Source organism: Bacillus rossius, chromosome 1 (assembly GCF_032445375.1).
Source record: "Bacillus rossius redtenbacheri isolate Brsri chromosome 1, Brsri_v3, whole genome shotgun sequence".
In the NCBI taxonomy this organism is placed as follows: domain Eukaryota; kingdom Metazoa; phylum Arthropoda; class Insecta; order Phasmatodea; family Bacillidae; genus Bacillus; species Bacillus rossius.
In genome coordinates this window covers 285789943-285807547 of record NC_086330.1, presented here as the reverse complement: position 1 = coordinate 285807547, position 17605 = coordinate 285789943, and the positions used below count along the sequence as shown (strand labels likewise).

General features: G+C 36.2%; 1 protein-coding gene across 1 annotated transcript in view; it reads right to left on the bottom strand.

Annotated features, from left to right (window-relative positions):
- Nucleotides 1-4810: 4810 nt before the first annotated feature.
- LOC134527684 (splicing factor 3A subunit 1) overlaps nt 4811-17605 on the bottom strand; it is a 150527-nt gene continuing 137732 nt past the window's right edge. The window contains exon 15 of the mRNA XM_063360589.1: nt 4811-10018. Within this exon, the coding sequence (XP_063216659.1) occupies nt 9917-10018 (102 nt within the window). The 3' untranslated portion in view covers nt 4811-9916. The remainder of the gene's footprint in view (nt 10019-17605) is intronic.

Sequence of the window (17605 nt, the reverse complement as noted above, 5' to 3'; positions counted from 1 at the left end):
GTCTTCTCAAAAATTGTTTCAGACAAAAGTTTGTCATCCAACCTTTTGTTTTTTTTTTCACCCCTTGCAGTTATGGTAGGTCGTATCAAAACTTTTTTTGGACAAAAGTTTTGGTTTCACTACTACAAGTTATAATACGTTCAAACGGTTGTGACATATTATTGGAGTTATAGTGATATTTCTGTTGTTTTTTTTAAACCTTCCCCATTTCTATCCCTGTGGTCAGAAAATTTTCCATTAACGAACTTGACAAGAGATTTTTCACAATTAGATTTTATGTATCAGTTTGGAGTAGATTTGTGAAAAATTGCAGCAGTTACTGTGTTCACAAAATTATGATACATATGCATATAAGCCGCACCGTGGTAATGGCTGCAAAAGGTAGTATTTCTTCTAAATCAACCTAATTATGCACTAACTGATGCAGATATCTCTAAGCAACATTTAACTAACTGTGAATTTTCTTCCATCATGACTATTAGAAATTAAGTGATTAATTTTCTAATAAAAAAAATAATATTGATGTTATGGTTGTTCATCAATATACTACAATCTTTATTGTCAAATATAATTTGAAATGTAAGTTTTGACAGTGTGACAAAGGCTTAAAAGGTGTCATATAAAGTATTTGCATTAATTATTCCTGAGGGACAAAGTTCATCTGACCGTAGTGGGTTAACCATTTAGTTAACAGAAAAGTATACTTAATAATATCAATTAGGCTACTTTACAAAATTGAAAATAAATTTTTATATTGTATTTGTTATCAGATGAGATTAATTTTGAAAATGTTTTTCAACATTTACCAATTGTATGTAGTTAATTAAAAATTAATTAAAAATTTAAATTTTTATTTATACTCACAATTGGTAAGTTTCATTTATTTGGTAATGAAACAGCATGGTAAATATTTAATATATCACGAAACAAATACTTTACCGTAATTAATTTTTTTTTGTTTTACATTATTAATTGTATAGTGGTTATGTAGATCTTTCCCTGAACTATTGCATAAAGTTATTAAGCTCGCCTGAATAATATGCTTTTTGTCACATAGGTGATGTTTTTTAAGCAAAAATATGTCTGCTGCGAAGCAGAACATCCACCCTTTTGTCGAAAATAAAAACAATGGCATTAAAAAAGCAATCACCAGACTTGCCAGGTGAAGTCGAGTCCTAAAAGTCTTACAAAAAGTTCTGTGTTTGAAAATCAGTAGATGCTAAAATTGATTTTTTAAGTTTCCGTGCATTACAATAAGATTTATTGTGATGGATACATTCATGTTTTTCCAACAACATAGCAGTGTTGCCTTACTCGACAGTGCTACTGGAGGCAGAATGATATCAAACTGAAAACAATCATTTAAGCTTCGCGATAGCATGCAAACTGCTTGTAAATAAAATATCCATATATGCACATAGTACAGAAGACGAAGCTACATTTGTGCACAAATTATTGGTTTTAAATATTCCAACGGTGTTCTTTTCCCCCTTATTTACTTCTATCAAAATTTCAAGGTTCAAACATACAACTTTTTCTAGGCATTATTAGGTAACCAAAATTCAAGTATGTAATTACATATTTTGTTTAAAATGACTAAGAATTATTAACTGCAAATAATTGCCTCGCTAAGTAAACATCATATTAAAATTAGTTTTACTTTTTAAGTTTTTATCTAGCGGCAGTATTTGGGGGTCACTTAGGCTTTAGTAAGATGCTTTAGATTGTCTTTATTTTGCATGGTCCACCCTCGTTCCCAATGTGCTTTGAATGGGCCATTCTCCCTGTATTCAGTTCTCCCTATTTTCCAAAAGGAAATATGGTTGATCGTTTCAATCGTAACCTCACGTGTTTACTCCTTTTCCCTCCCTTGTGAGCCTGTCCCCTCCCTTCTACCCCTCCACCTTTCTTTCCCTTTTGCACATGCGTCTTGAGCTTGGTGTGTGTTTTGTTCTGCCTTTTTGCCTTACTCATCTCATATTGACTTCGCCTTGTTCTGCTTTAGTATTCATGAGGGCAGCACTAATAGTGTAAGGTAATGTAGGGACTGTAATGTAGCATTTTATTCTAAATTCTGTTTCGGTCCCTTACTGCAAATATTTATTTTATTAATTTCTCTAAAGTTCAACTTGCATGTTAGGCACGAGATTGTTTGCACCTTCTGCTTAGTTTCGAAACCTCGTGTCATATAGCGACTGTGGCCAGGTAACTCGACCACACGGGTGTGTTATTATCTCTTTCCTATTATGTCGTTTTTTGCCAGACTATGTTTTGTGTAAACTCGTTGATGGTAACAGGTAGAGGGATAGGTCCGCTTTGACCATTGTGTTGCACTTGGTCTGCTTTAACAGTCAAGTTCTGGCCTTTATGCATGGTACAATAGGCCAAGTTTGTAATGAGATTACTCTCTAGGAGTTTTAATGCAACTAATTTTGTGAGGAATTATGTATCTTTATTTTATTTGTTGAGGTTATGGTTGCAAGCTTGCCCATTATCTTGTTACGTGTACTTTTGTTGAGACTGTTGTAAACAACCCAACAAGGGGTTTGGGGGACAGATGAGGGTATGAAACAGCACAACAGATTGGATAGTTACAGAACATGAGTAACACTATTTTTATCTTTATGCTGAAACATGCTGGTACTGAAACACGGTCATGTTGTGTTGTGTCATATGCCTGATAAACAATGGTAATTAAATATTGATCATGATCCTAACTATATACACAATAGGCAACCACAATTAAACATATTGACCAACACAGCACTTTTATACCCAGGTAAGAGGTGCTAACACTAATTACTCAATACTTACTCCATTCAGATTACATATTAATTTCATTGCAAATTACTGGCAAGTAGATTATAATTAATTATGAACAAAACTATTTATATTTTCTAAAACCAAGCTAAATTGGAATATGTAGTTACTATAAATTAGTGCTACTTGCTTGGTACTGGTATTTTATACTTAAAAAATTGAGGACAGTGTATTATTTATTTAAGGTAATCTTCATCAAATTAGACCTACTTGTGATCGCCTGCTTCTGCACCTGATAGGGCCAGTCAATAAGAGTTTAGATCACTGGAAATTAACTCCACCCGAGGCGTTGGTGTAAGCTCATCGTGTTTACTCGCCTGTTGCATTGATGTCCAGTTACTGCCCCGCTGGTCAATCTTCACTGTGTCACGCCAGAGAGGTTCAGAACCGCCTGGTTCCCAAGTGAGTGGCTCCACGCCACTCGTATCGTGATAAATCCTTCATCCAATCGTCTCTTGGGCCAACATAAACTCCACTCACCACTTGTCCAATCATTCCTGGTCCTGAGTTGCCGTGTTGTCCATTGTCCATCTCTGGAACTGAGAATTCGCTTCAATCGGTGCGCCAGCGAGTCTGAGCGAGTGTAACTCCCTCTTGCACCTGATGACTCCAGTGAGTCCCGGTTCTCGCAGATTCGCTCGTAGACCTCCTAGTGCTGTGTTGACAACCTCCAGACCACCTGTATGTTGATCCTGCCTGAGCCTCCCACTACTCGCTCCCGCTCGTGGACTTGACCGCACACAGCGAGTACCACTTGCGCTTTGCCGGCTTCTCATCGCTGTGTTCATACAGATGTTCATGTAAACTCGTTATGTCCAAACATAACGTCACATGGCGGTATTACATCAGTCGGCTGCAATGTAGACTGAAGTTCGGCGCTGGGTGGTGGTAGGTAAGTTGCAGCCCACAAGCAGCACTCTAATGACTCAATGGTGTTCGTTGAATATACGCTACCGGTGAATTGTTCCATTCCAGGTCGATGAATCTAGATTGTACTTTTATAGACTGGGTTGATATCAGTGTCACAGACCCAGACAAAGGCTAAAACTTGCCATAACTGACTGGAAGTCTGTGAACCTCTTGTCGGAAAGCTACTTGGGTCTGGGGTTAAGGGTGATGGCGAACCACACCGTTACACTTTATCTATTGGTAACAAATAACTAAAAAGAATTTTCCATATGAAATTTTGAATAAAATATAAAATTATTCACTAATATGAAGTGAGTTTTGAATACTAGTAGACCCCTCGCGAGAGGCAGTAACCGTGAAGCATCTGTAAATGGATGTTTGAATCAGCGGCAGGCAAGTGGCAGTGGTGGCATGCCTGCTCTCGTAGCTTAAGGTTGCAAGCAGTTCCAGCAAGATAAGTCCCAAAAAGCTATGGGAGTCTGTGATAACTGATAACGTAGTGACTGGTGATCAGCTAATCACAGTAACCCATATCTGGTCACGCCACAACAGAGACCAGATAAGGTAGTGACTGGTGATCAGCTAATCACACTAACCCATATCTGGTCACGCAACAACCGAGACTCGGCCGTCCAAGGCACGCAGAAGCAACGAGCCGGGCTTGTTTCGAGGAGGTGACCACGCCCCTGCACGCTAATAGAGACAGCCGGCCGGCCCGGAGACCATGAAGAGGGAGAGGGATACATGAGGGCATTGACACCGGACAGCTTTTTGTTCAGAACATGTCAAGTTATAAACACAAGTATTATCTGAGAAAATCAGGCCACAAAATGTACTTCAGATGACAAAAAATAGAAAGAAAAATAAAAGTAAATTATCTCTTATATTTTTCCTTGTCTGTTACATAACACATTATAAAATAGTCAAACTATATCTCAGAGAATATGCAAACACCATTTTTGCAATTAAATTACGTCAGATTATTACTGCGGTGGGTAAAAGGTGAAATAGCACTGCAGATTTATAAAAGACAGGGGGGTGGGGGTGGAGGGCTCCTGGTTTCTGAAATAACCTTGAATTATTTGTTTTAAAGTCATTTATTTACTTCTATTACAAATTTTTTATATGCTGGATGTACACTGAAATTTTTTTTAAAAACATATGTACCATATAAATATTTTCTATAGAATACAGTTCAAGAGACTTAAAATAAATCCTATTCATTTTCACTGCATTTCAGCAAACAGAACTGATGATAGAATAAGATTAAAAATAGTATTTTATCTTGTGCAGTTTAGCAGGACAGCCTCTTATAAACAATTTTTGTACAATAAATGAGTGGATTGATCATTGTTACAAAATGTTACGAGGGATGGAATTTTAATAGTGGCAACACTGCTGCAGAAACGCCATGCAACAGAACCAAATAATGTCGCTTACATCACACATTTGTTACACACCTACCTTACCTCTGCCTTCCCACATCACGCACATGCGCACTGACGAGAAGAACAGAGCCACATGTCAGCTGGCTGTCGAATGTAGTGTCGTCGTGAAATTTTTGGAACAGGGCAATGGAGTTGGATAAAGATTGAATGTGCCAGAGGTCGTACAGCATGACATTGTCAACAAAGTCTTCAAGAGGTTTGCGAGGACACTTCTGCAGAACCCACTCATCACTTTGCAGCACAATGCAATGCTCGGCCACATGCAGCGCAGATTGTGGCAATTTTTTTTTGACCGATGGAGCTGGAAGTGCTATATACCATCTACCATACTACACCTTGCGACTTTGATTTGATTCCTAAGATGAAGGAACCACTTAGTGGATTCACTTCAAAAATATTCTAGAGACTCTTCAGGCAGTATACGCTCCATTTTAACTATCAACACAACAGATGCTGCTAAAGGTATCATTCAAGTTCCAAATTGCTGGCACCGGATTGTACACAATGCTAGTGACTACACTGAAGGACAGTAAAACTTTGTAATATGTATCACTTTTGTATCAGTTGTAAATAAACAGTTGCCACTATTAAAGTTCCAACCCTCGTAAATGCAGCAATAGTAAAACATCGATTAAAAAACTTTTAAAGTTTCATAAATAAAAAGTCCTTTCACAGTTCCTAGAAATGACACAGGAATTACAAAGCTAAGCAGTTTTTTTTAGAAAAAATGTATGGATATTTCATAAAAAAAACAAATGAGATTTTGTCCCATGGAGAAATAATTACAAGTACCGTATTTACCAAAACTGCTAAACCTAAAAGTAAGAGTCGTATTATGATCGCAAACTTGTATCTTGCAGCTGGAAGACGTCAAATTAATTAAAAAACCACACGCTCTGCCACATAACTGCGTCAATTAAACCACTTTAGACCACTGGTAATTACTGCCTCCTGAACTTCAGCTTAGTTATAACTACACAATCTGCCTGGGAACTGTGCAGCAGGTGTGACACATGACACCAGATAACACTTTGGAATGTCCCCCTCCTCTCCTTCCTTCCAGTTTCCAGGAGACCATAATTCTTTGCTCTCTGACGAATGACTAATGAACTACAGCCATAAAATGCTTTTCTTTATAATTGCTGCCTTTTTTCTCTCTTCTAATTGTCTCTGGTAGTTTCAAATAAGACCATGAAAAAAAGTGGTAACAGAAAATCTGTATATGGTATTAATTTACTAGCTTAAATAATTAGTAATATCTGTGTGTTTTAAATGTGATTTTTACCCCCTGAAGTATTTTTCATAAACTCAAAATCAAATGATTGGAGTTGCATTATATTCAGTGCATCAATATTTTCGGGTAACTACGATATTAAAGAATCAATAGTACAAACATCACAAGATGATGAAAAGAAAAATTAGAAAATTCAACTAAAATAATACTGAGGCTAGCTTTTTGGTTCAGTGTACAATTATAAAAACAGCTTAGAAAGTGCATATTCATCCAAAATTATTGTATGTTTCCTTGTAGGTGATTTCTAAAACTTTAGTACATTCTACTTTGGTAAATGCTTGTTATAAGTAAAAAAGATTATGTAATGAACTAAGATGTATGTACCTTAAATTATTTTTTACTATCCTTAATAGAGGTCTACGAGTACTCGAAAATCAAGCTCAAGCCAAGTACTTACTTCAAGATCGAGCTCAGCTCGAAAAAATTGTAAGGCTCAAAAATTTCGAATTTCAACAGCAGCAGGTTATTTGGCCGGAATGCATTGTGACGGTGTATTACTATTTACGGAAGAAAATACAGTAAAACTTGCTTACGACGGTCCCGCATTGTAGGTTTTTCCGTATTTTTCTGGGGTCTCGTCATTTACGCCGTTAAATGTGATATAAAGTCCCGTTTGAAATTTTTCCAAAAATTCCTGTCTCAAATAGTAAAAGTGCAAGTAAATGTGAAGAAAAGACAAATAAACAACAACTTACAAAGAAATATGGATGATGTACCATAACTACAGTACAAACCTAATAGTTATCTTAAGATAATTACCATAAAAAGAACTAAAGATTCTTTGTAGGTACCATAATTACTACAGAAGCATGATAGCTACCACATTTGCACTATAGTTACCGTAACAACCGAAATGTATATTTACCGTGATAGTAATGTATTATTTATTTATGAATTATGATGTATTAAAATTAAAGAATATTATTGAAAAAAAAAAGGATGTTCAATTTTGATATGTACGGTTGGCACATGTTGCTAAGAAATAATGCGAGTTGAAAGAATGCAGTATAACTATGAAAAGTGAAAAGGGTACTAGTGGATTTTTAGGTTATGGCAGACACTTTCGTTTTTCAGTAATATCGGCCGAAAATTAACAAGCGTATCGGAAATCTGCAGAAATGCTGATTCAACCAAATAACGGCAAAATCAGCTTCTGCCGATTCGTATCGGTACAGCTCTACATTTGATGACATGAGTAAACATATTTCAGCTTTCAGGATATTGAAAAAGACTTTAATTTCCTTGTAGGTCTATTGTGCGTTATGTTTTTTTTTGCAAGTGTAAATTGAATAAAGTAAAATGCTTCTATTTTTATTATTTTCAATTGATTAAACTAATGACAAGTAAGAAATATTTCTGACACTAATTTTGAGGTTAAGCAATTTTTTTCAAAATCTAAGAGTGAAGTCCACATCTATTGAATGTCCGCATCTACTGAATTTTTTTGTTAGTCCCCTGAGAAACAATAGATAAGAGGTTCGACTGTCGTTGCGTGGTTAATTATGTTTTCAAAGTAATTCGTTAAAGCATACGGCACAACAAAAGAAATACCACATGGTTAAGTGACAAACAAAAATTGTTGCAAGAATTTTTGTCCCTACCTACTATTCCAAGAACCAGCAGTCCTTCCAAATGGTGGCAGGAGTACATGTCACGTTTAGAATTGATAGCACCAGTGGTAAGACATTACTTAAGCATTCCAGCCATACAAGTTGCTAGCGAGAGACTCTTCTCTACTGCTAGAAACACCATCTCCAATCGTAATCTGATTTAACTCCTGAAAATGCAAAAATAATTATTTTTCTGCATGATAGATTAAAGAACAGAATTTAATACTCTATGACAATCTCTCTCAGAATTTTTGTGCTGAAAAGTGGAAATGTTGAAACAATGTGAATGTACTTTCCAAACAACATGATTTTTGGTGCTAAGTTTGTTGAAGCTAAGTAAGGACTCCAGAAAAATTGACAAGGATGAAATTATTCTAATGATATGTTAAATTTACACAAACATATGCTTGTAAACTGTGATTATGTAGTTGAATGATATCAGTTACTAATGAACCAATGGAAACAGGTAAGATTCAATGACAAAAATGTATTTTTCTAGCAGGGCAAAATGTAAATGCACTCTGCAAATAGTTACCAAAATTAATAAGCCCACTTCATTTTAACACTTTATTCAAACATTATGCTAAGTTTAAAGTAAAAATAATTTCCAAAAAGTGCAACTGTACCACAAAAGCTCGAGCTCGCTCAAAGCTCGAGAACTTTCAAGTAGGCTCGATCGAGCTCGGCTCGAAGTAAAATACTTAGGCTCGCAAATCTCTAATCCTTAAAGTACATTTGGAACTATATTAATATAATCATAATGTGTAAGTTTACTTAGAGCCCATAATAATTTTTTAGGTTGTGTTACGCAATTAGTAGTAACTAAGAGAAATGTTTTTAACTTTATTACAACTTTCTTTAGAAATGTCATAATTGAAATTTAACTAATTTTTCAAAAGTTTGCTTAGTACTAAAGACTATTACTAAGTGCCAAAATTACATACACTCTATTAATTTTGTATTAAAGAGGTTCATCTGCAAGTACCTTTTTGTGTACACGGCTTTGGATACATCTACATCATCACAACAAACGTGTTTACAATAATGAGAAAAATGAACTTGCAAGTCTATTGCCTGAAACTATAGAAGACATCACTGTTTTAAAGAAGGCAGTCAAAAATGTAAAAAATTTCAATGGCTGCACTTAAAGCTAAGTTTTATTAATTACTTGAGAATATGTTGCAAAAATAAAAGGAATGCCTGATTGAAAGAAAACACAAAAAATATGACAAAATACAGCAAAAATAATTCAAATTTTCAAACTCATTGTCCGAGTGGAGAAGGCCCTGGGTACACACACGTAACTCGAAACAAAATATCTGATGAAAATTAAGTTATTTTTGCTGTGTTTTTTCTGGACTTTTCATGTCCTGACACCTTCAAAATCTGAGCTATTGTTTTTACCTAAGAGGTACCAAATAAAGTTAACATGTATTAAGTATATCTGTAAAACGGCTAGCTTATCAACATAATATTTTTAGTTATATTTTTATTATTTAGATGATATTTTGTGGTTGCCAAGCAATAATTTAGTAATGGAGATGACTTGTATTACAAGTTAACACCTTGAAGACAATATGAAATACTCAGTAACTTATGCTTCTGATATTCATTATTTTTTCAAAATATTTTGTATCTATTTGATTTATGAAACAACCTGAAAGAAAATTTACATTCTGTTCAGCTACACCAATAGAAAATGTTTAAAATGTTACTATTACATCACGTACCACTTCAGCATGATCAACATAAGAGAGTAAGACAAGAAACCTACATTAATACATATTATAAAATGAACTGTACATCTGAACAACACATACACGGTGGTCGGTGATTCATTTCTTGCGGCCTCCACGTTCTTTAAGTTGCAAGTTTATAATTGTCCCAGGCATGATGTTATAGTATGCCAGTGAGTTTGAGTCTTTGAAGAACAAGCCCTGAAATGAAACACAACTTCAAGTGTAAAAACAAAATACATACATGCATAGTAAATGATGTCTTAGGCCGGACACACAAAGAATGGGACACGACATGACACGACACAATATTTTGTCTGATAGTAGTTGCCTTACATGTGCAAAAGCAATGCACAGAATAAAACACAGCATGATGCCACCAAACTGTCGCAATGAGACACAAGGCAACAACATCGAACGACTGCTCCAACTTCGTCGCGAGCAGACTGTATAATGGCTGCAGTGCTCTGCACATGCGAGAATAAAAAAAAAATTTCAACAAATACATGTCATAGTGTTTATAGCTAACTAGTTAATGACTGTATTACATGGTTACTCTAATTTGAGCAAATATTCACTTGTATTTAAAAATTTTTTGTTGTGGTTATGGAGCTGGATAGAGATTGGTAAGTACAGTAGAATCCCAACGATGCGACCCCTCACGGTTCCCGGAAAAACGGACTTATAAACGGAATGGTCGCAATAGAGAATTCGGGCCAATCCCCCCCCCCCCCACCACCCCCCCCCCCCCCCAAAAAAAATAATCCAAGTACATAAAATACTCGCGCTAAATGAATTTGCGTCACGCAAGTTCGGCTATGCTGGCCGGCTGGTTGTTATTTTCGTTCAAAACATGGCGAAGAAACTTGTGTGGATCAGGTAGAAAACATTAGGCTATAAACGAAAGATATAAGAACAATGCTATCCTGAAATGCTGTGACATGTTTTTGGAGTAGATAATCACAGCGACAGACCGACAGGATGCACTCCCGCCCTTGCCGTCAGCGATGTTTATTTTGACAGCTCAAGCAATTATCTTTTCCACGTCCCTTCATAGCGTAAAAAAAAGAAAGAAAAAACGGAATGCTGATGGAAAAGTAACTATGCAGTAAAATAAATATATTTACGGCCCTGATAAATTTTTTTATTCAATAAAATTTGAGGTATTAGTGATTTTTCAGCAGAAACTGCTGTGCGACTAATAAACAAATTGTATCATAATAACTTAAACTTATAAAGTATTTATTAACGGCGAAGGACAGTCGTATAAGCCCATAAAAATATTTATTTTACCGAGAATGGACTATACAACCTGGCTTTTGTCGCATGCGGTGTAGGAGGGGAGGAGGATGCTGACAGTTTCTCATGCAGAAGGTTGAAATAAGGGAGGGAATGTGTTGAAATGTTATGTAGTTGGTAAAGAAGCGGGGGGGAGGTTGTTTTTACAATGTCTGTGGCTCTGGGAGGGATGAGCCTTGAAGAATTAGCAGGGGATGGGAGAGGTAAGCGTCGCGTCGCGTCGCGTCATGTCACGTATGACGTCAAGCCGCCGGGCGGGTAAGATAACATGACAGCTGAGACGGCTTTTCGTGCGATGGTGGCGCCGAGCTCGGCTAGACACTGCCGCGTGGACAGTCTAGAGGGGTGGTATCTATTTTTAACAGTCTTTGTCTTTTGTATGCCTGCCTGCTTACAGTACAGCTCCCGCCAAGATAAACGTGAACACACAGCCCCAACAAAGTGTAACAAACTTGTTTTTCAGCCGATTTTACTCAAATTTTCGACTTTCTCTGCTCAAATTTTTCACGGTTTCTCAAAAAACGGTCGTATAAACGGAATGGACGCATCAGAGGGGGGTCGCATCGGCGGGATTCTACTGTATGTTTAGAAAAGAGAAAGCCTTATTTCTAGGGATGGGGCGACCGAATCCAATATCCGCCGAATCAGCCGAATCCTAGGGATTCGAAGGTTCGGCGGGTCTGATATAAGCGCTCTTCACAATAGCGCGGCGCGATCTGGCGACGCGATGAAGCGATAGCTCGCGATCTAACACAAAGTCGCTGGCTGTACACTTCACAATGGCGCGACGCAGCGCGATACGACTGGTGAAAAAAAAAATGTTGAAACAGCCTGCTATCTGCCGGCGCTATCTGATAACATATAAGTAAATACAAACAAACTATGTGGATGTATTTTAATTTTTCTCTTTTTCGTCTGACATTGCATATGCAAGTGTACTGTAACTAAGCATCGGTGAAAAGAGGCATGAATATAAATCGCCATGCAGTAAATGTTCACAGGCAGAGAGTGTTGTTCTGTTTATTATTACTTGATAATAATAATAACAGAAGATGGCACACAAGGCCCACAAATGCAAATAGATTGGGTCCAGGGGACTACCATAATCTTATCTCAGAAATGCGATTAGGAGACAGTGACAACTATTTCGTATTCATGAGGATGTCTCCTAATGAATTTGATGCGTTGCTGCATATTGTTGATCCAATGTTACAAAAAAAATTCTCACCGCCTACCATTGAGCCCAGCAGAAAGACTGTCGATGACACTAAGGTATAACTTGCTAACTTGCGTTTCTAGTGCAGATATTGTGATTTTGTAAGTACATACACTTCTTGTAATTGTTTTGAATTTGGCTGATTTTTTTTTTAAAAAAAGGGTACCTTGCAGCAGGAAATTATTTTACATCAATATCACTTTCCAGATACCTATTACCTTCTATTTCAATCGTTTGTTTACTAACAACTGATAATCTTATAACTCTCCGAATTATTGCTTGCGATTGGCTGTTTACTCTTACGTCATCAGTAGGGACCCTTTTATTTCGCGAATGGTTTATTCACGAAATTTTTATACAAGCATATAGGGTCTACATACCAACAATTTATGTTATTTTTATGGTGTTCCAAACCGTTTATGCGTCGCGAAATTCCGCGAAATTTCACGAAATTTGCCATTTTTCTCGTTTTGCGCGAAATGGGGCTAAATTTCTCTATTTCACGAAATTTCGCACGAAATACTCTATTTAAAATCACTATTTTAAAGATTTGAGCAAGAACATTTCTACAAGTCAAAGATAAAACTCCACACTACACGAAAATATTTTACAGAACGACGCCTAGGCAAATCATCTTTTCACTTTATAATTTGATAATATAAATAACTTCGTATTTTAACGCCCTCGGGTTCAAGAAACGGGTTTATTACGTTTATTAACATAACAATAACACAACTGTTTTGTTTCCATTCGTTGGCCAACGGTTTTCCTTACGGCCATTGCAAGCCATAGACAAGAAAGTACATAAACACTTTATCATAGCGACGCCGTGTTGAATTTTATAATTTTTCGCTGTGAATATTTACTATTTTCTTTCAAAACCCATTTATACGGGGAAAAAAACGTAGTAAATTTCTAGACCATTCACAATATATCTGAAGTCAATACCGAATTACGGTAATTTACAAAAAGAACATTAATTTTACCAACATGGCGTCCTTCCATACAAAATGACGTCCTTGATGTATTGTGAACAAAACTTACACACTTTATCTCGTCTTTTCTGAGACGTCCAGAAAAAACAGATTTATCATATTTGGCTCAGAAACTCCGGGCTTGTTTGTTTTGAAGTTGTTTATTGTTGAATACGCACTTTTTATTTTTTATTTTTTAATTGAAAAGTGGATTTATGTGTTACTCGTGAATTTATCTAGTATTTTGCCCTCGAATGAAGCATGTAATTTAATCAACAGTTAATACAATTGCAAATTCGCCATATCTAAACGCGTTACAAGCGTTTAAATCATGCCAAAAATTGTATCAATTCACAACCGTCAGCAGGAATTTGCAACTGACGGATTTTATGTATTTGATGCAAAGAAAAAAATAATGATGTGCAAATTTTGCAACATTCGAATAGATTGGGAACGACGAGACACATGCATGAAGCATGTGAAAGATAGTAGCAAGCACAAAGAAAACAAAGAAAAAGCTACTGCTGGCTGCAGTAGTGGACCAAAGCGACAGATTTCAGTGCAAGATTCTCTTCACAAAGCAAAGACTATGAAAACGGAGAAAGAAGAGTTTATTTGTGACACAGTTTCTGCATTCATGAAAGCAAATATTCCATTAGAAAAATTAGAAGATCCTAACCTCAAGCAATGGCTCAGAAAGTACATTCAAGGTAGGTATTTTTTTTTTAAGATTAACAAAGGGATAGTATCTTTGTGTATAAATACTCATATTTGTGCAAGTAGCAGTTTTTCACATTTCTGTATAATGTGATGTCAGGTTATTTAATCATCAGATAGTTAGGTTATTTTATTAACCATATACATGTAAAGTAACTTAGGTATCGAAAAGTAACAATGTTTTTTATTTTAATTTTTTGATGTTAAACATAGTCTAAATTTGGATTAAATCAAAGCAGTACTGTTTAAAAAAAAGATGAATTTTTGTATTTTGCAGGAGCTGGGGACCTACCTTCTGCAGACACAGCAAGATCAAAATATGTACCACAGATTCGTCAGGAACGGAAGGAGTTCGTCTGCCAAATGGTCAAGGATCAGCTTGTAACTGTATTGTGCGACGAAACGACAGATAGGAATGGGCGCTGTGTTTTTGTTGTGCTATTGAGAACTTTATGTCCCAATCAAGAACAAAAGATGTTTGTTGCGGGTGTTAAAGTTCTCCAAAATGCAAATGCTGCAGAGTGTTCCAGGGCTATTTTGGATGTACTAACTGACTACAATGTGAAGTACGACAATGTTGTTGGAATCGTTACAGATTCAGCACGCTACATGACTCTTTGTGCCCAAATGTGTGAAGTACTTTGTCCTGATCTACTTCATATTCAGTGTTGGGCCCATAAGCTAAATTTAGTTGCGAACATTTGGTCCACCAAACTGCCTGAACTTAACAATTGCATTGCTAATGCAAAAGTGGCTTTCCTTAACACCAGGAAGAGGAAACACAAATACATTTCCTTTCTGAGGGAGAAGTACCCAAACGAAGAAAAGAAGTGTGTACTATTTCCATCGCCAGTTATGACAAGATGGAATTCTTGGTACAAATCAGCATTGTACATTGCAGAGTATCTCAGCGATTTGGTTGAATATTTCAAGACAAACAATGATGGAGGGGCTGCAGTACAGTATTTCAAAGATTTGACAAACATTGCAGTTGTGCACATCATTGCTTCAGCAAAATTTTTGTCTGAACACTGCCAGTCTGTCATTGAAACAATTGTTCAACTTGAAGGTTCGTCTTACCCATATGCCCACAAGTTACAAGCAAAAATACAAGATCTTCGAGATAGTTTCAGAAGTGTTGCTCAGGGTAATTTTGGTGAAGCAACAAATGCTACACTGGACACAATGACTGTTACTATGAAATCTGTAGTAGCCCAGCAACTGCAAGTTTTGGGTGTTGCATGTGAAAGGAAGCTATCCCTCTTACTTTTAGAAAACACTCCTACTGCTAAACCTTTTTTTGAGTGCATGGGAAAGCTTTTTGACATTAGAAATATATCTATAAATACTGTAGATGACACCCTGTTAAATGCAGCAAAGAATATTCCTGTCATCAAGAAAATTTCTTCCAAACTCTTTTTGGAAGGCTATTCTGCTTTCAAAAGGCAAGTTTTATCCCAATTGGACAGTGCCACTTCTGTTGATTTAGTATCAGTTTTATTGGGGCTAAAGGAAGACCATCAGGAATTTGCAGAATCCTGTATTAAAATTTTGTGGATTCCAGTTTCAAATGTAGACAGCGAAAGGGCTTTCTCAGTATATGGGAATATTCTCACCGATATGAGAACAAATCTGAAACCAGAAAACATGGAACTGATGGTCTCTATGTACTTTGGCAATTGACATAGGTGTGTGTATTGTAACATGTAATTTCAATAATTCATATAGCGTAAGTGAAGACCAGTTCTTGAAGACATTTTATTCAACTTCCCAACAAGGGTTTATATAAATATTACAATTTTAAATGTGCAAATGTTAAAGTGTTTAAAATAGCAAGATGTTTTCAATGTATTATCTCATAATGAAAGTTAAAAGCTAACAGTTAGGTAAGTTATTTTCACTTTTCCTGTATTCTTTTTTTTTTTTTTTTTTTTTTTCCATAAATTTACTGTGTGTTAAGTGAAACAAATTTTATTTACCGCTTTAATAAAAATTTTGACTTTTTACTCCGCTTCTACCGGTTTTTTTTACACCGCTCTTACCAGGTTTTTAACACCGCTTTCACTAGTTTTTTTGCACCGCTATTGGTAGTTTTTATTTACCATTTTTCAGGGTCCCTAGTCATCAGCGATGTCGCCCGCCGCGGCAAGGCAGTCTTGTCGCTTGTGCACACGTCGCGAGCTGTCGCTCGCCGCGAGCGATGTTAACTCTGATTGGTTGGTATCGAATGATGTCACATCGCTACGCATCGCATCGCGCCGCGCCGCGCTATTGTGAAGAGGCCTATAGGATTCGTCAAAGGATTCTGTTTTTACTATTTACGGGAAAAAAATACAGTAAAACTCGCTTACGAGGTCCCGCATGGTAGGTTTTCCGTATAAAGCGTTTAAATTGCCCGAGGTCTCGTCATTTACGCCATTAAATGTGTGATATAATGTCCGTTAAAATTTTTTCTGAAACTTCTTGTCTCAAATAATGGCACACGTAAATATAAAGAAAAGACAAATGAACAACAACATACGAAGAAATATGGATGATGTACCATAACTACAGTACAAACCCAATAGTTATTTTAAGATAATTACCATAAAAAGAACTAAAGATTCTTTGTAGAATACCATAATTACTACAGAAGCATGATAGCTACCATATTTGCACTATAGTTACCGTAACAACTGAGATGTATATTTACCGTGATAGTAATGTATTATTTATTTATGACATATTAAATTAAAGAACATTGTTAAAAAAAAAAGGATGTTAAACTTTGATATGTACGGTTGGCACATGTTGCTAAGAAATAATGCGATCTGAGGAATGCAGTACTACTACGAAAAGTGAAAATGGTACTCGTGGATTTTTAGGTTATGGCAGTCTCTTTCGTTTTTCAGTAATATCGGCCGAAAATTAACTAGTGATGGGCAGAACGGGTCTTTTGACCGATTCGGTTCTTTTGGATCAGTTCCATGAAAGATTCGGTCATCTCGTTCATTCCGTTCTTTTCTGTGTATGGGATCTGGCTCCTTTATCAGGTGTCGTAACTCGTTCATCCTTTAGAGTATTAGCTACGTGTTTGCTTCCAGCCTCCCCTCGTTATCGCTTGACCCGATAACGAGAGGAGGCTGGATCGCGTGGGTGGTTATCTTTATCTACTCTGCATGGGTAAATGAAATTTCAAACGTCTAGTTGTATACTGACTGTTAAAAACTATTGACTGTTGATCGCTGCAAATGCTTCCTGCAGTGATTCTCAATAATACGGGAGCATTAAATCTAAGAATGTTACGAAAGTGATTGTTCTTAACTTTAATTTGTAATTGCACTATAGCTAGTATTTGAACATTGCTTTTCGTAGCCAGTGAATCACAGTTGCGTATATGAAACAAGATTATTTATATTTTTTTACTTTTTAAGTTACAAATATTAATATACAGGCTATTTACACTCTAGTGACAGTAAAGTGTTTACATGTAGACCAACACATTTAGAGAAAAAAATACAAAAATTTAATACTACTAACTTACTGCGTTTCAGTATGAAGAGAGACAAATGAAGTACATTAATTAACCCAAAAATGGTAAGT